The sequence below is a fragment of the Oncorhynchus gorbuscha genome, linkage group LG06, assembly GCF_021184085.1.
Source record: "Oncorhynchus gorbuscha isolate QuinsamMale2020 ecotype Even-year linkage group LG06, OgorEven_v1.0, whole genome shotgun sequence".
Taxonomy (NCBI): Eukaryota; Metazoa; Chordata; class Actinopteri; order Salmoniformes; family Salmonidae; genus Oncorhynchus; species Oncorhynchus gorbuscha.
The window spans coordinates 84239398-84264650 of NC_060178.1; the positions used below are offsets into that span (position 1 = coordinate 84239398).

General features: G+C 42.3%; 2 protein-coding genes and 1 long non-coding RNA gene across 3 annotated transcripts in view; 2 read left to right on the forward strand and 1 right to left on the reverse strand.

Annotated features, from left to right (window-relative positions):
- LOC124037280 (transmembrane protein 100-like) overlaps nt 1–8556 on the reverse strand; it is a 10608-nt gene extending 2052 nt beyond the window's left edge. Inside the window, exon 1 of the mRNA XM_046351980.1 lies at nt 8011–8556. The gene's annotated coding sequence lies outside the window, so the exon portion shown is untranslated. The remainder of the gene's footprint in view (nt 1–8010) is intronic.
- A 3623-nt stretch (nt 8557–12179) lies between these two features.
- Nucleotides 12180–15949, forward strand: LOC124038459. Its single transcript, XR_006839357.1, has 3 exons — nt 12180–12402; nt 15356–15416; nt 15759–15949. It is a non-coding gene; the product is annotated as an uncharacterized LOC124038459 (long non-coding RNA).
- A 2149-nt stretch (nt 15950–18098) lies between these two features.
- ankfn1 (ankyrin repeat and fibronectin type III domain containing 1) overlaps nt 18099–25253 on the forward strand; it is a 286097-nt gene continuing 278942 nt past the window's right edge. Inside the window, exons 1-4 of the mRNA XM_046354362.1 lie at nt 18099–18363; nt 20142–20266; nt 20509–20685; nt 23813–23997. Coding sequence (XP_046210318.1) covers nt 18304–18363; nt 20142–20266; nt 20509–20685; nt 23813–23997 — 547 coding nt within the window. The 5' untranslated portion in view covers nt 18099–18303. The remainder of the gene's footprint in view (nt 18364–20141; nt 20267–20508; nt 20686–23812; nt 23998–25253) is intronic.

The window sequence follows — 25253 nt, forward strand, 5'->3', positions numbered from 1 at the left end:
GGTTTTGGTTTCACATTGGTTGTGGGAATGAAGCCAAACATTTCCTGACTGGTAAAACTGAACATTTTGCTTGCTCTGTGAAAATGTATTTGGAGGTTGCAAGGAGGTTCTGAGAATGTTTTACTCTGGAAGGTTCTAAGAAAGTTTTCCTGGGAGGTTTTATTAATGCTCTGACAATGCAAATTCTAGGTTATTTGAAGGTAATTTAATAACATTCTGAGAACATTTTCTAAATATTGTTAAAGTTTTGTAGTGGTTATTATTGAAAGTTTTCTTAACACTCTAAGAACTAAATTTATTTTCGAATAACTTTCTAAAAACCTTCACTGAATGTTCCAATAAGACTTATTTTGGGTAGGACATTAATTTGTTTAGGCATTAATCATGTAAACTGTTTAAAAAAAAATCTGATACAGCATCATTGAGATTTGAACATGTGTGCTCCTGTTCTCTATCACTGGAATGTGTCCACTGCACCACCAGGATAACGTTAGGATGCTGTGTTTTGTTACGCATACAAAACTGTACATTTGAGTCTATTCAAACAGAACCCATATGACATTAAATACAGTGGCTTGCAAAAGTATTCACCCCCTTGGTATTTTTCCTATTTTGTTGCCTTACAACCTGGAATTAAAATATTGGGGGGGGGGGGGGGGGTTGTATCATTTGATTTACACAACATGCCTACTTCTTTGAAGATGCAAAATCATTTTTTATTATGAAACAATCAAGAAATAAGACAAAAACATTGAAAACTTGAGCATGCATAACTATTCATCCCCCCCAAAGTCAATACTTTGTTAGAGCCACCTTTTGCAGCAATTACAGCTGCAAGTCTCTTGGGGCATGTCTCTATAACCTTGGTACATCTAGCCACTGGGATTTTTGCCCATTCTTCAAGACAAAACTGCTCTAGCTCATTGAAGTTGGATGGGTTCCATTGGTGTACAGCAAACTTTAAGTCATACCACAGATTCTCAATTGGATTAAGATCTTGGCTTTGACTATTCCAAGACATTTAAATGTTTCCCCTTAAACCACTCGAGTGTTGCTTCAGCAGTATGCTTAGGGTCATTGTCCTGCTGGAAGGTGAACCTCTATCCCAGTCTCAAATCTCTGGAGGACTGAAACAAGTTTCCCTCAAGAATTTCCCTGTATTTAGCACCATCCATCATTTCTTCAATTCTGACCAGTTTCCCATTCCCTGCTGATGAAAACCATCCCCACAGCATGATGCTGCCACCACCATGCTTCACTGTAGGGATGGTGAGAGGTGTTGGGTTTGCGCCAGACATAGCGTAAATTTGTCTCATTTGACCAGAGTACCTAATTCCATATGTTTAGGGAGTCTCCCACATGCCTTTTGGCTTTTTTTCTGGCCACTCTACTGTACAGCCCAGCAAGTTCTCTGAACAATTTCAGAATATGACCTTAAGGCCAGGCACAAGGGTGGGCAACTCCAGTCCTCGAGGGCCTGATTGGTGTCACACTTTTTCTCAATCTCTAGGAAAACACAGATGTTTAATCAAATTGCATTCTAAACACAGTTTTACTACGCGATACGTTTAAGATGACGCCGGAGAAGAAGGCAGACTTTTTACGTACGCCCAGCCAATTGCATTTTTTGGTTTGTTTATTTGCATTGTTTGTAACTTATTTTTTTACTTTTATTTTGTACATACTGTTGCCACTATTGTCTCTTATGACTGAAAATAACTTCTAGACATCAAGACTGCGATTACTCACCACAGACTAGCAGAATACTTTTTTCCCTTTCATGACTCTGACGAGCCCGATGCGAAGGATATACTGCTTCCATGGGAACAGGACCGATCCCCGTGATCTGCGTGAATAGGAGGCGGTGAAAGAGGCGCAAAAGGCCGGCTGCCTTCTGAGAATTCGTAGGGGATCGAATAAGCCCCGACTTCTATATATTCTGCTTGCAAACGTGCAATCCTTGGAGAATAAAATCGACGAGTTACGTGGAAGATTAAACTACCAGCAAGAGCTAAAAAACTGTAATATCTTATGCTTCACAGAGTCGCGGCTGAACGACGACAATATCAACATACAGCTGGCTGGTTAGACGTTGTACCAGCAGCATAGAACAGCGGCGTCTGGTAAGACAAGAAAACGCTCACCCACTCAACCGGCACTCCTAGTAGCCGGGAACTTTATTGCAGGGAAACTTAAATCCATTTGACCAAATTTCCATCATAATGTTAAATGTGCAACCAGAGGAAAAAGAACTCTGGACCACCTATACTCTACACAGAGACGCATACAAAGGTCTCCGTCACCCTCCATTTGGCAAATCTGACCATAATTCTATCCTCCTGATTTCTGCTTACAAGCAAAAATTGAAGCAGGAAGTACCAGTGACTAGATCAATAAAAAAGTGGTCAGATGAAGCAGATGCTAAGCTACAGGACTGTTTTGCTAGCACAGACTGGAATAGGTTCCGTGATTCCTCTGATGGCATTGAGGAGTGCACCATCTCAGTCATTGGCTTCATCAATAAGTGCATCGATGACGTCGTCCCCACAGTGACTGTACGTACATAGCCCAACATCTGCACTGATCTAAAGGCTAGAGCTGCCGCGTTCAAGGAGTGGGCCTATAACCCGGAAGCTTTTAAGAAATCTTGCTATGCCCTCCGATAAACAATCAAAAAGGAAAAGCGTCAATACAGGACTAAGCTCGAATCGTACTACACCGGCTCTGACGCTCATCGGATGTGGCAGGGCTTGCAAACCATTAAAGTCTACAAAGGGAAGCACAGCCGAGAGCTGCCCAATGACACGAGCCTACCAGACGAGCTAAACTACTTCTATGCTCGCTTCGAGGCATATAACATTGAAACATGCATGAGAGCACCAGCTGTTCCGGAAGACTGTGTGATCACTCTCTCCAGAGCCGATGTGACTAAGACCTTTAAACAGGTCAACATTCACAAGGCCGCGGGGCCAGACAGATTACCAGGATGTGTACTGCGAGCATGCGCTGACCAGCTGGCAAGTGTCTTCACTGACATTTTCAACCTCTCCCTGTCCGAGTCTGTAATACCAACATGCTTCAAGCAGACCACCATACTGCCCGTGCCTAAGAACACTAAGGTAATCTGCCCGTTGCTTTGAAAGACTGGTCATGGCTCACATTAACACCATCATCCTAGAAACCCTAGACCTACTCCAATTTGCATACCGCCCCAACAGATCCACAGAGGATGCAATCTCTATTGAACTCCACACTGCCCTTTCCCACTTGGACAAAAGGAACACCTATGTGAGAATGCTATACATTGACTACAGCTCAGCATTCAACATCATAGTGCCCTCAAAGCTCATCAATAAGCTAAGGACCCTGGCACTAAACACCTCCCTGTGCAACTGGATCCTGGACTTCCTGACGGGCCACAAACAGGTGGTAAGGGTAGGTAACAACACATCTACCATGCTGATCCTCAACACAGGGGCCCCTCCTGTACTCCCTGTTCACTCATGACTGCATGGCCAGGCACGACTCCAACACCGTCATTAAATTTGCATTTGACACAACAGTGGTAGGCCTGATCACCAACAACCACGAGACAGCCTATAGGGAGGAGGTCAGAGACCTGGCCGTGTGGTGCCAGGACAACAACCTCTCCCTCAACATGATCAAGACAAAGGAGATGATTGTGGACTACAGGAAAAAGAGGATCGAGCACGCCCTCATTTTCATCAACGGGGCTGCAGTGGAGCAGGTTGAGAGCTTTAAGTTCCTTGGTGTCTACATCACCAACAAACTAACATGGTCCATGCACACCAAGGAGGTTGTGAAAAGGGCACGACAAAACCTATTCCCTCTTCAGGAGACTGAAAAGGGCATCCTGACAGGTTGCATCACTGACTGGTATGGCAACTGCTCGGCCTCCGACCACAAGGCACTACAGAGGGTAGTGCGAACTGCCCAGTACATCACTGGGACCCAGGACCTCTATACCAGGCAGTGTCAGAGGAAGGTCCTAAAAATTGTCAAAGACTCCGGCCACCCTAGTCATAGACTTTTCTCTCTGCTACCGCACAGCAAGTGGTACCGGAGTGCCAATCTTAGGTCCAAGAGGCTTTTAAATAGCTTCTACCCCCAAGCCATAAGACTCCTGAACATCTAGTCATATGGCTACCCAGACTATTTGCATTGCCCCCCCCCTCTCCCTCTTTACACCACTGCTACTCTCTGTTGTCCTTTATGCATAGTCACCTTAATAACTCTACTTACATGTCCAGTACATACTACCTCAACTAACCAGTGCCCCCACACATTGACTCTGCATTGGTACCCCATGTATGTAGTCTCGCTATTGTTATTTTACTGCTGCTCTTTAATTTCTTGTTATTGTTAGGGGCTCGTAAGTAAGCATTTCACTGTTGTATTCGGCGCATGTGACTAAAACAATTTGATTTGATTTAAAAAAAAGCCACATTAGACAGGATTACCTAGACATACTGACCAGTTCAAATAGACAGAAGCCCGCTATATGGTATCCAAACTCATCTTTCTGCATGTCCAGCCCACTCATTATCTCTGCCAATCATGGCTAGTGGGAAAGTTGCTGGCTTTTTCTATGGCTAAACCAACTAGGGTCGTAATTTAACAATTTTATTTGTATTTACAGGTGGCAAACAAGTTTGTTATTAAAGCACATGAAAGTTCACATGTTCGAGAAGACATTTCTGACAAAAAACGCATTTAGATTTTTTAAAAGTTCAAACAGCTCTCCTTTGAACTAGTGCCCTTCGACATATGCCTAGTTTCCTGAAATGGGTCACATATGGACTTTAACCATATAAGGCCATCTTCTGCATACCACCCCTACCTTGTCACAACACAACTGATTGGATCAAACGCGTTAATAAGAAGGAAAGAAATTAAGTTCAGGGCGGCATACTGGGTGGGGGCCGGGTAGTGATGACTATTTAACAGTCTGATGGCCTTGAGATAGAAGCAGTTTTTCAGTCTCTTGGTCCCAGGTTTGATGCACCTGTTCTGACCTCACCTTCTGGATGATAGCGTGCTGAACAGGCCATGGTTCGGGTTGTTGATGTCCTTGATGATCTTTTTGGCATTCCTTTGACATCGGGTGCTGTAGGCGTCCTGCAGGGCAGGCAATGTGTCCCCGGTGATGCGTTGGGCAGACCGCACAATCCTCTGGAGAGCCCTGTGGTTGCGGGCGCTACAGATACAGCCCAACAGAATGCTCTCAATGGTGCATCTGCAAAAGTTTGTGAGGGTCTTAGGGGCCCAAGACACATTTTGTCAGCCTCCAGAAGTTGAAGAGACAATGTTGCACCTTCTTCACCACAATGTCTGTGTGGGTGAACTATTTCTGATTGTCAGTGATGTGTACGCCCAGGAACTTGAAGCTTTTCACCTTCTCCACTGCAGTCGGGTCGATGTGGATACTGGGGTGCTCCTTCTGCTGTCTCCTGGCGTCCACAATCAGCTCCTTCGTTTTGTTGACATTGCGGGAAAGGTTATTTTCCTGGCACCACTCCGCTAGGGCCCTCACCTCCTCCCTGAGGGCTGTCTTGTCATTGTTGGTAATCAGGCTTAGTCCTGTTGTGTCGCCTGTAAACTTGATGATTGATTTGGAGGCGTTGGAGGCATGCAAAAATGTCAAAGATTTTACAGAGTTACATTTCATATGAGGAAATCAGTCAATTGAAATACATTCATTAGGCTCTAATCTATGGATTTCACATGACTAGTAATACAGATATGCATCTGCCTCACAATGGGCCTCGGGGGTCTCGTTGTGGTATTTTTGTGCCTTCAAATTGTCAATCAATAAAATGCAATTGACTTCTTTGTATGTAACTTACGCTTGCCCATACCATAACCCCACTGCCTCCATGGGGCACTCTGTTAACAATGTTGACATCAGCAAACCGCTCGCCCACACAACGCCGTACACAACGCCGTACACAACGCCGTACACAAAGCCGCACACAACGCCCACACAACGCCGTACACAACGCCCACACAACGCCGTACACAACGCCGTACACAACGCCGTACACAAAGCCGCACACAACGCCCACACAACGCCGTACACAACGCCCACACAACGCCGTACACAACGCCGTACACAACGCCGTACACAGCGCCGTACACAACGCCGTACACAACGCCTTACACAAAGCCGTACACAAAGCCGCACACAACGCCCACACAACACCGTACACAACGCCGTACACAACGCCGTACACAACGCCGTACACAACGCCGTACACAACGCCCACACAACGCCGTACACAACGCCGTACACAACGCCGTACACAAAGCCGCACACAACGCCGCACACAATGCCGTACACAACGCCGTACACAATGCCGTACACAAAGCCGCACACAACGCCGTACACAACGCCGTACACAACGCCCACACAACGCCGTACACAACGCCGCACACAACGCCGTACACAACGCCGTACACAACGCCGCACACAACGCCGTACACAACGCCGTACACAACGCCGTAGACAACGCCCCGCCTATTTAAACCCAATAACCATCTCTTCAAAGTAAGTTACTAAATGTTGTACATTTAGACAATGTTTGAAAACATTGTCTATGAAATGGGTTTTGAAATTATGTGTACAGTAATTCAATGTAGTGAATTCAATGTCCATTTTAAAGTGGTAGAAATTCATAAAAATGTTGATGACTTTATTATGATAAACTAAAGAAAATATAAATTGTTGACATTTTTATGTTTATTTTTTTGAAAATACTAATATTAATGAACCAAAATAGCAACAAATCAAAACATTTATAGGTAGATTCAAAAATGTAATTTCATCCTGTGATGCCTGGCCTAAAATAGAAGCACGTAGGAAAGGTTATGCTGAAGTACTGAAATTACCACAGAAGAACGTTGTTTCTTAATGTTTTCGGAACTATTTAAGAACATGATTTTAAAAAGAACCACAAAGAAACCGGTAGGAAACGTTATGCTGAAGTACTGAAATTCCCACAGAACATGACCAAAAATTGAATTAAATGTAAACCATGTTTGAACCTTTAGGAAATGTTCTGTTAAAGGGAAAATCTGCAGTTGCTACATCAATTTTTGGAATTCTAAATGAATGATATATATCCACTGATTCTTGAAAAGCATAACTTATAAATGCCTAATGAGCTTAGTTAAACTGTCATGCCCCATCAGAACCCAACATATTTACTTGTTTTACTGCAATGTCTGTAAATAAAGAAAAAAAACACTATATAGCCTCAAAACATAAATAAAAAATAATTTGGATATCATGGATGGTCAGTCCTTGCATCCATAGCGTAGTCTATGATTTTGCAAGGATTTTGTGATATTTACAGGTAAACAAGCTTGATTTTGCTGCAGCAATTCTGATATTTTCCATTGGCAATATGCAAAGTGTAAATGCGCTGACGAGGAAAATATTTGTTGACGTGTGGCTTGATTGAACCATATTGTGCAGTAAATGTGCGGTGACTGGTTGAAATTATCAGCCCTCTTTTTGTATAGCTGTGATGGGTCAGTTTTATGCAATAATATTGCGATTATTTGACTGTTTTATGTGGAAATAGTGTGGTGATTGGTCAAATTTGCACACCCTCGCATAATATGCAGGGAATTGTTGATTTTGCTAAACATTTTGTAATTGCAGAATCTCAGAATCCTGGAGGAACTGTACTGTAAAGTAATTCAATTCCAATATTTTTTGTTTTTTTTTTTGTGCTGAGAATGTTCCAAAGCCAAGCAACTATCCTGCACCATTCCCAGAAAGGTTGTATGTAATATAACCATAGGTCAACCACGCTCTCACCAAGCTTGAAGAAACCTATGGTTCTCAGAACGTTATGTGCTAGCTGGGATCCGTCATCAACTCTTCTCTGTCGATGTCAACTAGTATGTGATGCAATATTCGTTGGCCTAGGCGCGCGTGATAGAGATTATTTTGAATGAAAAAAAAACAATCTAATTACTCACCTTAAAATGCTGACTGATTCCATATTTTACACCTAACCCATGAATATATTGTAGTTTCAGGAATATAGTATTCAGTGCCAATAATAACTGTGAATTTCACAATTAAGGTAAAATACATCAGTTGAAGTTACTGTATCCTGGAGTTCTTCTCAGTCTTCTGAAACAGTGCGTCTTTGTGGTAAGGGAATGCAACCGTCAGCCTATTCACTCTCATCTCGAGCTTGAAGTTGTATGTCATCCATTCGTTTTTTGTCCATTATCAGGTCGTGTTTTTTGTCCAAATACAGATAGAATATACGACTATCCTGTTTAACTTTAGCACCAGCATATGAAAATGTATTATATGCGCAGTGGTTTCCCCAGAATGAGATATATAGCCGACCACCGTTCATTCCACTCACTTCTATTCTCTCTATACACTGTCTATGTATCGTGCAGGCATGTCTAGAAAGCTGTGGCTCTCTGCAATGATCTGGTCTACATCGTCTTGGAGAATCACGCAGGGGGAAATCAATAGCTAAAGGGAGGAGTGTCTGTGAGACACGACTTTCCTCTCCCCCTCACCTACTGAACAAGCAAGGAAACTTTTAACCCTTTCCACCCTTAGCCCTTATATAAAGTATACAGCGAACACAATTGCGTTGTCTTTATGACCATAGCGTCACAACTGATTCTGTATTCAAACAAAAATTCAATTAGTTTTTGATTATTTTACCGGTAGTGTATATAATAACATAATTGCACATTCACTTGTCTACTGTTATGACATAATACTTTGTCTTATCCATGTTGTTCAGTTCTACTAGTGTTTCAAGGTGTCAACTAGTACCTATGTCACTAACGAGGAATGGACTTTAGAGTAACTAACTCTCCAGTGTTTCCAGATTTCTATTAAAAATGACCTATAATTAAAGTGATACTTCGGGATTTTGGAAATGAGGCCCTTTATCTACCTCCTCAGTCAGATGTCTCTTTCTCCAGTATGAAAGAAGTTAGAGGTAGTTTTGAGAGCCAATGCTAACCAGCATTAGCAGAATGACTGGAAGTCTATGGTATCTACTAGGAGTTTTCCTTCCAAGAAATTGTAATTAAGTATGTTATAAAGCAGCTTTTCTGTGTTGGAATGGTTAGGGCATACTCCAACAACAGAATGGCTTATACTGTCATAAAGAATATTCATACAGTAGACCGCTGATTGGCCAGCTCATCCTCAGGAGGATTACATCATCCTTTATGAGGAAAAAGCAAGCATTTTTAATTGGTCTGTTAGAGATACAAGTTTGAGGTCAAATCAAATGTTAATTGTCACATGCTTTGTAAACAAAATAATTGTATCACAAGAAACACAAGGAACAAATACACAATGACCAATGGCAGCTTGGCGATATACATGGGGTACCAGTACCGAGTCGATGTGTAGGGGTACGAGGAAATTGACATATTGTAGATACAGTGCATTCGGAAAGTATTCAGACCTCTTGACTTTTTCCACATTTTGATACTTTACAGCCTTATTCAAAAATGGATTACATAATTTGTTACCCTCATCAATATACACACAATACCCCATAACGATAAAGCGAAAACAAGTTTTTAGATATTTTTGCATATGTATTACAAATAAAAATAAACAGAATATGACTGGTTTGGGCACACCTACTCATTCCAGTTAATTTTTTTATTAATTTTTTACTATTTTTTATATTGTAGAATAATAATGAAGACATTAAAAACTATTAAATAACACACATGGAATCATGTAGTAACCAAAAAAGTGTTAATCACATCAAAATATAGTTAAGTAGCCACCCTTTGTCTTGATGACAGCTTTGCACAATCTTGGCATTCTCTCAACCAGCTTCATGAGTTAGTCACCTGGAATGCATTTCAATTAACAGGTGTGCCTTGTTAAAAGTTCATTTGTGGCATTTCCTTCCTTCTTAATGCGTTTCAGCCAATCAGTTGTGTTGTGACATGGTAGAGGTGGTATACAGAAGATAGCCCTATTTGGTAAAAGACCAAGTCCATTTAATGGCAAGAACAGTTCAAAATAAGCAAAGAGAAATGACAGTCCATCATTACTTTAAGACATGCATGTCAGTCAATGCGGAACAAAGACCTTTGAAAGTTTCTTTAAGTGCAGTCGCAAAAACCATCAAGCACTATGATGAAACTGGCTCTCGTGAGGACCACCACAGGAAAGGAAGATCCAGAGTTACCTCTGCTGCAGAGGATATGTTCATTAGAGTTAACTGCACCTCAGATTGCAGCCCAAATAAATGCTTCACAGAGTTCAAGTAACAGACACATCTCAACATCAACTGTTCAGAGGAAACTGTGTGAATCAGGCCTTCATGTGGAATTGCTGCAAAGAAACCACTACTAAAGGACACCAATAATAATAAGAGACTTGCCTGGGCCAAGAAACACAAGCAATGGACATTAGACTGGTGGAAATCTGGCCTTTGGTCTGATGAGTCCAAATTTGAGATTTCTGGTTCCAAATGCCTTGTCTTTTGAGATGAAGAGTGGTTGAACGGATAATCTCCGCATGTGTGGTTCCCACCGTGAAGCATGGAGGAGGAGGTGTTTTGGTATGGGGGTGCTTTGCTGGTGACACTGTCTGTGATTTATTTAGAATTCAAGGCACACTTAACCAGCATGGCTACCACAGCATTCAGCAGCAATACGCCATCCCATCTGGTTTGCGCTTAGTGGGACTATCATTTGTTTTTAAACAGCACAATGACCCAATACACACCTCCAGGCTGTGTAAGGGCTATTTGACCAGGGAGAGTGATGGAGTGCTGCATCAGATGACCTGGCCTCCACAATCCCCCAACCTCGACCCAATTGAGATGGTTTGGGATGAGTTGGACCGCAGAGTGAAGGAAAAGCAGCCAACAAGTGCTCAGCATACATGGGAACTCCTTCAGGACTGTTGGAAAAGCATTCCCCAGGAGAGCATGGTTGAGAGCATGCCAAGTGAGTGCAAAGCTGTCATCAAGGCAAAGGCCGGCTAGTTGAAGAATCTCTAATATAACATATATTTGATTTGTTTAACACTTTTTTTGGTTACTACATGATTCCATATGTGTTATTTCATAATTTTGATGTCTTCACTGTTATTTTACAATGTAGAAAATAGTAAAAATAAAGAAAATCCTTGAATGAATAGGTGTGTCCAAACTTTTGACTGGTATTGTAAGTATTCAAATCCTTTACTCAGTACTTTGTTGAAGCACCTTTGGCAGCGATTACAGCCTCAAGTCTTCTTGGGTATGACGCTATAAGCTTGGCACACCTGTATTTGGGGAGTTTCTCCCATTCTTCTCTGCAGATCTTCTCAAGCTCTGTAAGGTTGGATGGGGAGCGTCGCTGCACAGCTATTTTCAGGTCTCTCCAGAGATGTTTGATCAGGTTCAAGTCTGGTCTCTGGCTGGGCCACTCAAGGACATTCAGAGACTTGTACCAAAGCCACTCCCACCTTGTCCTGTTGGAAGGTGAACCTTCACCCCAGTCTGAGGTCCTGAGTACTCTGGAGCAGGTTTTCATCAAGGATCTCTCTGTACTTTGCTCCGTTCATATTTCACTTGATATTGACTAGTCTCCCAGTCCCTGCCGCTGAAAAACATCCCCACAGCATGATGCTGCCAGTGTCCTGCTCCTTGAAAGCGGCAGCTCTAGCCTTTAGCTCAGTGCAGATATTCCCTGTAATCCATAGCTTCTGGTTGGGATATGCATGTACTGTCACTGTGGGGATGACGTTGTCAAGGCACTTATTAATGAAGATGTTAACTGATGTGGTAAACTCCTCAATGTCATCAGATAAATTCTGGAAAATATTCCAGTCTGTGCTTGCGAAACTGTCCTGTAGTTTAGCATCTGCTTCATCAGACCACTTCGTAGTATTGAGGCATCACTGGTATTTCATGTTTGAGTTTTTGAATGTAAGCAGGAATCAAGATGTCACGAATCCTGCCGAAGATGGTGCCTCTTCCTGTTCGGGCGGCGCTCGGCGGTCGTCTTCGCCGGCCTATTAGCTGCCATCGATTCCCTTTCCGTTTGTTTCTGTTTATTGGGTTTAATTGGGTACACCTGTTTTGAGTTAGTGTTTGTTTGTAGGCTATTTAAGGGCACTAGGCCCGCTGGGTATTTGTGCGGGCTTGTTCTCTGTTATTTGGTTTTGGTGTAGTAGTGTGATCTATATTTTTCCGGACAGTTTTAGTCCTTTGTATTTTGGACGGGTTGTTTCATGCGCCCTTGGGTTTCGCATGTCCGTGTCTCCACTTTCTTTGGAATAAAATATCCACGTACGGAATTACCTGCTCTCTGCGCTTGACTCCTCCACTCACCATTCATTGAAGTCGTAAAACAAGAGGCAAATGGAGGGTGAGGAAGAGCTTTGTATGTGTCTTTGTGTGTGGAGTAAAGGGGATCTTTTTTTCTATAGTTGCACAGGTGACATGCTGGTAGAAATGATTAATCGAACCTATGAGTCGAACTGTATGTGTAGACGGCTTGGCAGAAGGTGAATGGTGAACTTTTGTTGCACACATCCAGATGATGCTGCATACTATTTTGCAATGACGCTATTGGTATGATCAAGGCGTTACCTAATGAAAATGCACTAAATCACAGATTTTGCACAACATTACGCACATTGGGCTACAAATCATTTAATATACGGAGACAAATTAGTCAATTTATTGAACATGAAATGTATTTCAATATGATTGAAATAGACCTATAGCCTACTGCATTTATATTTTAATGCAGTCATCTCGATTTTTATTTGAACCATAATTTTATACGTTGGTTGTTTGTATTAATTGCAAAGACATTGGCAACTTTAATTGTAGTCAACTTTGTTCTGAAGTTATCGTGGTCAGAGACAGGATCACATGGTTTATCTATGTTTAGCGGAGGTCTGTGTGTATATATACAGTGATGTGGGAGATGCTTTTTTTTTGCCCTAACGACACACTTAGCTGTTCTGCCGTTAGATTACGAGCCCTCTACTTTCATATTACATCAAAATAATTTCACAACTGCAAAATATACAGTTACAGTACTCTGTTTAAACCGGTTTTAACACAGTTGCAGCCAACAGTATTTTTCAGTGACAACATAAAAAGGAATGTCCCTTTTCAGGATTTGTCTTTCAAAGATAATTAGTAAAAATCCAAAACTTCACAGACCTTCATTGTAACGGGTTTAAACACCGTTTCCCATGCCTGTTCAATGAACCATAAACAATTATAGAACAGTGGAACGGTCGTTAAGACACTAACAGCTTACAGATGGTAGGCAATTAAGGTCACCGTTATGAAAACTTAGGACACTAAAGAGGCCTTTCTACTGACTGAAAAACACCAAAAGAAAGATGCCCGGGGTCCCTGCTCATCTGCGTGAACGTGCCTTAGGCATGCTGCAAAGAGGCATGAGGACTGCAGATGTGGCCAGGGCAATAAATTGCAATGTCCGTACTGTGAGACACCTAAGACAGCGCTACAGGGAGACAGGACGGACAGCTGATTGTCCTCGCTGTGGCAGACTACGTGTAACAACACCTGCACAGGATCGGTACATCCGATCATCACACCTATGGGACAGGTACAGGATGGCAACAACTGCCTGAGTTACACCATCAGTGCTCAGACTGTCCGCATTTCATCTATAAATCCCCTATTTTTTTGTGCACGAATAGACAGAAAAAAACCTGCCGGAGATTAAAAAAACAAAAACATCAGAAAATGTCATAATATATGTGGGTACTGTTTCGACTGGGAAGCCTACGGAAAGCTTAAAACATCTTCATTTCAACCATATTTGGTAGTAGCTCCACCTTGCCTTCTGAATGGCTAGGTGGAAGTTTAAACATATCCTTTAAGCCTGTTGCATGCTTCCCAGTCGAAACAGTTTGTGCATATAATGAGGAAATTTGGGGGCAGTTTTTTTTTTTTTTTTTTTTCGGCAGGTTTTTTTTGGGCTGTTCTTGCGCACACTTTTTTTCTTGTGGAAATGTATGCACTTACATGCTAAAATCTAAAAATGTAAGAAAAGTTGGTAGCCGAAGTCTACGCCCCTTCATCAGGGATTGGTCAACAGTACTATTTCTAGCAGGAGTGGGAAGATTATGGATGGGATTCTTCAATTAAGTGATTGTTTTCATTCATCGAGAGACAATTAGTTTTCATGCACATTTTTTCACATTCTTTCAACCAAACATCTTTGTTAGATGTAAAATTGAGTGACTAAGACCTCAGCAAAATTAATTACAGATTTATTGGTTTACGTTTGGGAAGAAGACGAAGAAGAAGAAAAGGACTGCAGACTAGTCACGAGGATATGGAGAGCTTTTCCAAAGATGATTTCATGTGGATCTCAGAAAAGAAACTGAGGGAAGTACATTGTGGCTTAGGGCCATGACTCCGAAAAGCATTGTCGTTCCCATTCTGGCTCTTGTAGTAAGAAAGAATGAATGCAGGAAGAGAGGAAGATGGAGGCCGTAAAGCATAAAGGCATTAAGCACAGATCTTGTCTCCCAAAGCGTGGAACGATAGGGTAGATGGTGAAGTTGAGGGGGAATTACCTGAGATGACAGATGTGGTGAAGATCCCAGTCTCATCCCGAGGATTATGATGATTCTGGCCCAGTGTGAGTGAGATTTTTGGAGAAAGTGGATCCTTACCTTTTGGCTGATCCATATGTGGTATCAGGTTGGGTGGAAAGGACATTGGGTACTGTTAAATTGGTGAAGGTAAGCTGAAGTGGACTTTGTTTTTCCATGCATGTGGGTCACGATCTGTTTCTTGCTTACTCTTAGAAACAGGGCAACATTGAAAGGAGTGATTTCTGGGGTAGCATTGCGTGTGGAGGTGGAGCAATTGAAGTTGAATATTCCTGGTTTGTGACGCCCACCCTTTGTGACGCAGACCCAGTGGCGTGCATAGTGAAACAAGAGATACTGTCAGTCCTTTTGAGTTTTGAATATGCTAGGTAAAGCCCTGCCTTATCTCAGCTCACTGGTCACCATAGCAGCACCCACCCGTAGCAAGCGCTCCAGCAGGTATATTTCACTGGTCACCCCCAAAGCCAATTCCTCCTTTGGCTGCCTTTCCTTCTAGTTCTCTGCTGCCAATGACTGTAATGAATTGCAAAAATCACTGAAGCTGGAGACTCGTATCTCCCTCACTAATTTTAAGCACCAGCTGTCAGAGCAGCTCACAGATCATTGCACCTGTACATAGCTCACCTGTACATAGCCCACCTGTACATAGCCCATGCAACTACCTCATCCCCATACTGTTATTTATTTATATTTTTCTCCTTTGCACCTCAGTATCTCTACTTGCACACGCATCTTCTGCACATCTATCACTCCAGTGTTGAATTGATAAATTGTAAGTATTTTGCCACTATGGCCTATTTATTGCCTTACCTCCCTTATCTTACCTCATTTGCACACACTGTATATAGACTTTCTACTTTTTTTATTCGAATGTGTTATTGACTGTATGTTTGTTTATTCCATGTGTAACTCTGCGTTTGTCACAATGCTTTGCTTTATCTTGGCCAGGTTGCAGTTGTAAATGAGAACTTGTTCTCAACTAGCCTACCTGGTTAAATAAAGGTGAAATAAAATGTAAAAAATAAAAGATCGTAATCTCTGCCCAGTCAGTCCATGTTGCTAGCCTGTTGTGCCTGTTTTCCCTTGCTTGATGCTGTTTTCCTCTCCGCTACAGTTCTTCCCGCTCTGACTCTGGTCCCTGTCTCCAGTCCGACTTCTTGTCAGTCCTGCTAGTCTGTCCTGGATTCTACACTCCCCTGGATTCCCCTCCGGATCTGCTTACCCTGTCCCCACACCTCTCACTCTAGCCTCCGCACCTGGCTTCCAGCAACCCGCCCGAGCTTCCCCTGGCCTGCACTCAATCCCCCCCCGTCTTTCAATAAATACCTTGGTTACCTCATCGCAGTCTCCTTGTCTGAGTCTGCTCTTGGGTTTGCTGTTCAGCTCCCTGTAACATTTTCCCTATATAGTGCACAATGTTTGACCTGGGTCTAAAGGGCATTGGTCAACAGTAGTGCACTATAGGGAATAGGGTGCCATTTGGGGATACACTCCATGTGTGGTCTGGTCTGCCGAGGAGTCTACCCTGTTCACTGGCTTCTCTTTGGCACAGTAACCTTTGACCCTGAACTCCTTCCTGTCTGTCCTCCGAGGCTGCAGGCTATGGTATATTTACATTAGAGGCAGGAAATGAGGTAATCCCTGGTTGCTGTGGTAGAATCCCCATGGAAACTGGGAATTATAGGGACATTTCCTCTGCTGTCTTCACTTCAGAGTTCTGAAGACACTGCTAACCAGTGAAACCAGAGCTGCTCTTGTAACGTTCCCTATTTTTCCTCATTTAGTCTCTCCCTTGTTTTATGGCTCCCTCTTTTTCATCATCTGCCTTGGACCTTGACTCTCTCGTTCTTTATTTCAATCGTTAATTTACATCTACAGGAACGTATCTCTTTTCTCTTATCATTTTCCACCCCCTCTCTCTCCATACCCACCTCTCTATGTCTCTCTTAACCTCTACCTCTCCCCCTTCCTTCTCATCAGGTCACTTGGCTGACATTAAACACGGTGGGACCTGTGTAAGAATGGGAGCATTCAACAAATGTTTCCTGGACACATACATATCATACATTCAGGGTTAGGGTCAATTAACTTTCAATTCAAGAAGTGGGTTGTATTCCTGTATTAAGGAGGGGGGGGGGTAATTTGAGTACAGTGCCTACAGTACAGCATTGCTTATCTGAGAATACAACTAACACTATGTTGGGGTACAGTATACACACACAGCTCTCTCTACTGTAGCTTTGGATAAGCTACAGTGTAATGCTTTATAAATGAGCTCTTGAGGTATACAGTAAAAAGTTGTGATAATTATAATATTGTCGTTCAGTTGGTGACAAACAACAAATAATACGAAAAACTCCAAGGCCTTCAAAATCAAAAGCCCTGCGGGCCGGTAAATCACACTCGTTCAGATGATTAGCGCGGTAATCTCTCCCATCTGTGAATACCACAGATTTATGCATACCAGAGCTTCCATGCCTGGCCCTGGCAGCCACTGCCCCCTAGGGGTGGGATGTGTATCATGGTCATGTGCTGACTGTGGCCCAACCACACATAGCTATCTACTACACAAAAATATGGATGAAGAGTATACAATAGTTTGCCAACTATATGTTTTTAAAATGTCCAGTTACATTTGTATTTATTTAACTAGGCAAGTCAGTTAAGAACCAATTCTTATTTACAATGATGGCCTACCCTGGGTCTGTCCCAAGTGGCACCCTATTACCTACATAGTTAACTACATTTTGACCAGAGCCATATGGGCCCTCGCAAAAAGTAGTGCACTATAAAGGCCTTTATTTCTCCTGGGAATAGGGTACAATTTGGGACTCCGTGAAATCAAATCCCTGAAATGAATCTTATTGAATGATGTATTTTTATAATCCCAACATTCACAACACACACCACTGTTGTGCACATCAGAGAAATATCAGGCAACCTATGTATTCGATGTAGGCAGACTGTTTTTGTAGAGTATATTTGCAAACACTGTTTAATGTGTAAAACAAATCTCTTACGGCCCATATTGAAATTACAACATGTGCCAAATCATCCAGCTAGATTAAGCCTTCCACTGATTTATGTGAGTGAGGTTACTGATGCTGATAATGATGGTGGTAGTTTTGAATGAAGAAGAGGCTGATTATTGTGGTGTTGTAGTTAACAATACCATCAAACACTTAAAAAAAATCATTTCCATACAACTATTCCATGTTCCAAGGAGCCTTGGACCAACAGTCATCAAACTCCTTTTCAAAGTGTATTTTCATGTAGCTCGTTCATGTATGTGGTGGTCACGTTGATGTGTGATGAGATGGGCTGTTGTTTATCCAGATTGCTCCGTCGATGGAGCCTAATTGCAGTCCTCGCAATTTTGGGCGGACAGCCTAACGACATAAATATTTCCTGTCAAAGTTATCTTTTCCTTCAGACGGCTGCTTTGAACTGATGATGGTCTCCGCATAGTAACTGACTCAATCTTTTTCTGACATAAAGTACGAGCCAAGGGGTTGCCAAATATAGTCTGTTTACTGCAGGACGTGGACTTGTGGTAACTATCTGATTGTATGTGGACCATTTCCCTCGGCTATAGATTGGTGTCCGGCTATCCGATGCTGCAGCCCATCCTCACTCCGGGACGATAGGTTAATTAACTGATGACTACCGAGCGCTCTGATGTCCGACCTCCCCATGATGTCGAACTGGGGATTTGCGTGGTAAGTTCTCCTAAAAATCTAAGTATTTTTGAAAATATGAACTAGCCTACATCCGGCCTACCCTCTGCCTGTTTTTTTTTAGGCTAGGCTATTGCATTTTAGGGATGTAGGCTATTGTATTGCTAGGTAGCAACAAACTCAAGACAAAGGCAGAAAAAGAGAAAGACACGTAAAACAGGGACTAAACAACGAATGAATGCTTCGGTAGAGTATCTGTTTTGTTCTGAACTGAGATTTCAAGTGGAAAGAAACAAACATGGTAACTGTAGGCTCCATGAGGCTTAGTAGAAAGTTTTTAATGTATCCGCAGCTTGCTTGGAAATCGCCCGGGGGCTTTTGAAATTACTACGTTTTGCTGTAACATTGTAGTTTCGCTGCAACATTGTTAAAGTATAATTAATGGGACAACTAGCAAGCTTTCCTGCAAGAATGTAAAGCTGAAGTGAATTTCCCGTTGAATAGCAGCTCATGTAGTGTTCCATGGAGGAAAGTACAGTAGGCTAATTAAAGATGGTCGAAATGAAGGAGATAAAATATTTTTTTATGGCATGCAGGATTATCATTTTAACAGGGGACACGGTCCACTGGATCCCGTGTGTGCTATTGTAGCAGTAGCCTACCACGGTTTCTTCTGCATACAAGACAAAGCTATAGCAAAACCTTTTCGAATTATGTGATGTAGTTTGACATTTTTTTCCATGCTGACCAGGGAGTTGCCCATACTGTACAGGCTGACTCACAAGCCTAAACATTGGCCACGTGGAGGAAAGTGGGTAATGATTTGGACTATTACTGTCACATCATTCTACTGTTGGCCTTTTGCCAACACAGCAGCAGTGTGTCGCCAGTGATTATGCTACTGTAAGCTTAGGCGGCAGGTAGCCTAGCGGTTAGAGCGCTGGGCCCGAAAGGGAAGGTCGAATCCCTGAGCCGACAAGGTGAAAAATATGCCTATGTGCCCTTGAGCAAGGCACTTAACCCTAATTTATGATAATGGCAGACCCTGGCTGTGACCCCACTCTCCGAAGGTGTCTCAGGAAGAGTTGCATACACACTTGTACATATGTGATATCGACAAATATAAGCACTCACCAAATAATACTAACTTATAATTATTATTATTATTATTATTATTATTATTATTATAAGCTCTAGTGTTCTTTTTTGGAAACTGTGTTTCCATCAGTATTGTGACACTTGTGAAGGGCAGAATCAACAACCTCTGTATCATCAAGACAATTGCTTTGTGAGAAAGCATTAGCCATGGAAGATGTTAACCAATGTTCTCAGTCATTGTTATGTAAATGCAAGCTGAAAAGTACCAGTGGCCTGGCCTTGGCCCCAAGTCAGAGCAGGTCCACTGAAGCCATGGCCCAGAGAGACACTGGAGCCAGGTCGTGGACTTGTAAACACAGAACTCTGAGACTTTTTGATTAAACACTGCGGTAAGTCTTAGCTGTGTGTTAGGTGATTGGTGCCTGTTACAGCGTAACTATTCACTAAGGAAGTTTAAAGCTCACAGTTTTCTTTCCAAACTGTTCAGTCATTATACCTTCATTAGGACTACGCTGAGTAGTTGCATATTATGCATATTATGACTTGGGGTATGACTTCTGTCATATATTGATCCCTTTTCTCTTTGTCTGTTCGCTCTGAAAAGCCTTGTGTGTGCATTCGTTCATTCAATGGGGAGCCAGACAGTGACAGATATCCATTTAATGCTGAATTAGACAATAGAACTGAATGTCTCTTGGCTCACTTCTTTTCGCCCACTCCAGCTATGGCTGAAGATGTCTCTGGACTCTGATAAGGTGTGTGGGCTGCTGTCCCGGGACTCCAGGACCTCCTGTGTCTTCCAGGCTGCAGACGAGAAGGATGACATACCAGGGGTGGGGGAGGACAGGTATGCTCCAAAACCCTGTCCCTCCTCTCTTTTGCCCTCTCTCTCTGTCTTTGTCTCTCTCTCGCTCTCTCTTCTTTCCCTTTTCTCTCCCCTCTCTCTCTCGCTCTCACTTTTTCTTTTTCCATTCTCCCGTCTTTTATCTCTCAGGTCTCTCCATATAGGCCTACATTAGCATTCACACAAATTCTCGTCATACCTTTTCAGTTTGGGTGAAATGTTTTTGTTCCTATCTCCCTTTTCAGTGTTTTGGAGATGCTGAGCTATTCTAAGTTCTCTGACCTGGAGACATGGCTGTGCATGCCCTCCACGCTGCTCCCCAGGGCCCTAGAGTCCACCCGTTCTACCTCCTCCTCAAGCTCCACCTCTACAGCACACCTCTCCACCTGCAGCGAGACTGGAGAGACAGACACACCACACAGGTACATCAGACCTAGGTACAAATGTCAAATACTTTGAGTGTTTGCTTTGGTCTGCCAGCTGGATGAAGTTTGCACTTTTGGGACTTTTCTATTGTTTCCATTGCAACAGGCAAGCTCAATTAAACACAGCTAAAGTGTTTGCAATTATTTAAAATAGTATTTGAATCCAGGTCTGTCAGACATGTTTTGGTGTCAAGTGGTAGCATTTGAGAAGATTGTTGAAGCTTCTGCCTCTTTTACAATGTCCCATTTAAAGCACATCACTTTAAGAGACGAGTTCTCTCTAGTGTTATCAAATGTCTGTGGAGGTTTCAAAGCCCATACAGCCACAGTGTGGTCTTGTGTGGTTTAGTCTTTCAGTCATTACAAAGGCTCAATCCACCAGCCTTTCTCCATGAGTTACTACTGAGACACTTGACGCACTTGACTCTTTATTCCCCAGATTTAGCTGCTGAATGGCTGTTACCACACACACACACACACACTGGTCATTTGATACTTATTGGTCTTTGAACACCACTGCTTTTGACTGGGGACCAGCTCAGTGCCATGATGTGTGATTATGTTGCCAGTGTAGTTTTGAATGAGTGGTCGCCAAGCCTTACCCAGCTCCCCCCTCCCCCTGGTCACCCCAACATAAACTCTCACAGTATGTGTATCTTGCTGTGAGTGGCAGACATTGATGTCCATGGAAGTCGATTGCAATCGTACAAAGTTGAGGGATTAAAAAAATGATACAAATTTATAGAGAAGTGAACATGTTTTTTGGAATTGGTCGATGTTGAGTTACTGCGGTAAAGAGCTATGTCGAGTTGGGAGAAGTTGGTGGAGTTTTTCGTGCGGAGGAGAAAGAGAGGAACCCAAAGAGGATCATGGAGAAGCCGCAGTTACAACGTCACTGAAGTCAGGTACTATAGAGGAATATATTCAAAACTACGTTGTAGATATGTAATATCCGCTGCTTATAATCAGAGGGCCAGAAGGTTATGACTGCAGATTGGAGAATTGGCATCGTCGTGTGCCAGCTATAATTATTGGCAGTACAGTAAAATAATTCTAATGTAAAGAGCAAAGCTATACGATCTCCGCTGTGAATAATCAAAATGCTTCGGGATAGGACTAATGATTCATGCTCAAATATGTTATGTAAGCTTCCTAATGATTTGGGAAAGGCTATTCAACTTACCTGGATATTGGGTATTTGAGGACTTGTGCAATGTTTATATTGTATTTTCGGAACTTAAAAAATTGCCTTTGGCATCGTCATAGATGGCTGAATAGTTAAGTGAAGAGAACACATTGACTTATTATTTAGCTTTGTACGTTTTATAGACTACTGTACATGTATCTCGTTGTGGATTTTCCATTCAGGAGATGTATCATTAATATTTTAGCTTCTGCTAGTTGTGTGTGTGTGTGTGTGTGTGTGTGTGTGTGTGAGAGAAAGTGAGTGCATACATGTGTGTCAAACTGCCATGATGCAAATTAGGCACTATTAGTGTAACTCAAGATCTCTGAAAAGAAAACCAGAAAATTAAATGTCACATCTTCCCCTAACTAATGTTATAATCGTTTTCATTGGGATTGAATTTAAAAAAAGATTTGAGGTTTGAGTCCCCAATGGCACCCTATTCCCTATAGTGCACTACTTTTGACTAGAGCCCTAAGTAGTACACCGTGTAGGGAATAGAGTGAGATTTGGGACTCAACCAAGGTCATTGACACCTCAGGGGAGAAGTTATTGAAAGGGATGATTAACATGTAGTCATGCTTGACTGGTTCAATGTGAGTTCTCCCTTGATTGATTTAATTTATTAGGCCATTTTTTAAAATACATACATAACGGCCCTCCAGCCGGTGACGCCGCCACATACAATTTAAGAATATCATCAAGGATAATGCAATAAAGCTTAAAAGCTTATTTCCGTTGTGGTCCTTTTGGAGGGGAAAGGGGGAATGAAACAAGGTTAGGCAGCAATTGTAGTGACAACAGACAATGATAGACACAGTTGTTGTTTGTTTCATAACATGAGATAATTTAGTACAATTCCCTTTTCTAATAAACAACTATGGACAGGTACATCTCCTCTTTCTCACATTCCCTTATTATATAGAACAATCAATCCCTAATATATACAAGACAATCACAGTATGATATACAACAGGCACCATAAGGTAGACCATATGCTATCCCAGGCATTTCCTTCTCAGCCACGTACCAATACGACTTACTTTTGAGACATGCTACTATTTAGCCATTTTTTTCAGTGAAAACTTGAAACTACCCGTGGAGGTTATACTTTTCAAATCTTCTGAAAATTATTACAAAAATGGCAGCTGAGTATAAAAATGTTTCTTTCCCCATACCACTTTTAAATCGAAAAGGAACAGCGTCAGTTTGGAATAGTTGTGGTTACCCCGTACCAAGTTAAAGTAGTTACATAGGTGCCTGGGGACCATACTGTGGACAATCTGATGTACCAGACACCATTTAATCTGAGAGACTCTCTTCTCCATTTTGAGCCATCTAAGGCTTTCAAAGTGGGAATAGTCAAGATGTGTAAGTGCTGGAAGTTTAAGAATAATCCTAACTAGTTTGTTCTGAAATGTCTGCAATTTATTTTATATGATCATGTACCAGGATTTAAGTCTATATTAATTGCTTGTCAACTGCTCATATAATTAAAAAGCAGTGTTTTCTAAGTCACTGAAATGGCACCCTAAATTCCTACACAGTACACTACTTTTAATAGAGCCCTCTGGGCCCTGGTCAAAAGAAGATCACTATATAGGGAAACAGGGGCCATTTGGAGTGCACACACTGTTCATTCATACCAATATACTGAAATACCTTTATGGTTAATAGTGTTGACATTCCTACTGGTTTGTCCAAACTGCTTATTGTACAGCCAGTCCAGACAAGCTAGACCACCACTAGCATGCTTTTGGAACCTTTCCACTCCAAAACAAAATTGATGAAAAAATATCTAAAATACATTTTTAAATACAGAAATATACCCGTTTTAATTGGTCAATCCAGAAAAAGACAAGTTGTACTTGGTCAATCCAGAGGTCTACAGGTTTTAACTTCCTGTCTTGTGGCTTCTACTTCCTGTGCCTGTCTTAGACCTCTAGATAGGGAGGCCATGTTCCTGACCCCTGCACTGGGGCGGGAAATACCATTCCTGGCCACACCCGTAGCCCCCATCCTGTCCTCTACGCCGTGCAACATAACCCCACAGGGCGGGGTCAGTGTCAGGAAGCGCAGGCGATTGGCAGCCAGCCCTGGGGGACTACACTGGACCTCTACAGGTACACACTGACCTAATTATCTGTCTGTCTATCTCTCTTTCTCTGTCTGTGTCTCCCTCCCTATGTCTCAGTGCTCGGTTTGTCTCTTTCTCTAGACTGGATAACTATTATCTCTGTTTGCTTTCTCTGTCAGCCTCCATCTTTCTCTGTCAGCCTCCTCTATCTATCTTTCTCTGTCAGCCTCCTTCTCTCTATCTTTGTCAAGTTGGGTGGGGTGAGTCAAGGACCTCATTAACCTCTTGTTTTATTTTACAACTCCTTCACTTCTCAGTAGTGAACATTATTCTCTTCCCTCAGATCTGTGTTGATTGCTCACTGATGGTCATGTTTATGCTGTGGAGTGGCATGCTTCCTGTATTAGTGTGTGTGTGTCTCAGTTCCACCCTTATGGGGAATGATAGACTTTTTCCTGTTAGAGAGATTAAACACACATCTCTTATCTCCTCTCCCGCTCTGCTGTTAGGTGTCAGAAGTCTAACCAGAAGTATTCTACTAGGAGTTGTCCCTTTACGCCATTAGAGGGAGCTCTAGTCTAATACAAGCACTGTGCTGCCAGAGTAGGACCTAACTCAACAGTATCATACCACTCTAATATCTCAACTGTCGGTAGAAAACAAGTTAATGTGAGTGTTGAGTTAGGTCTCGAGACCACACATTGAGTGTCTCGGTCTTGTTTCGGTGTAGAATAAATGTTTATGTTATTACAGTATCAGCTTCCGTTCCGTCAGCGCATTAAACTATTATCTGGAAATGTGCATGTACATCCTGGCCCATCTACATTTGCAAGCCCCAATTCTGACTTGTACTCTGACATCTGCTTCACTCATTTCTGCTCCCGTAAAAAGCCTGGATTTTCTGCACGTTAACACTAGAATCTTATTACCTAAAATGGATCAATTGAAAGTGTGGGTTCACAACTCCAATCCAGATGTGTTGATCATTACAGAGATGTGGTTAAGAAAGAGTTTTGAATACTGATGTTAACCTTTCTGGTTATAACCTTTTTTGTCAAGACAGATCTTCCCGAAGGTGGGGCAATCTTTACCAAGGATCACCTTCAGTGCTTGGTTGTGTACACCAAGTCTGTCCCCAAACAATTTGATTTGCTGGTTTTAAGCATTAAACTTTCAAATAGCTCTTTGTTGACTGTTGCTGGGTGCTATCGTTGTCCATCACCACCGGCCTGTACCCTACCTGCCCTGCCCTAAGCTCTCTCCTGGCCCCTCACTCTAAGTTTTAATTTGTCCTGCTAGGTG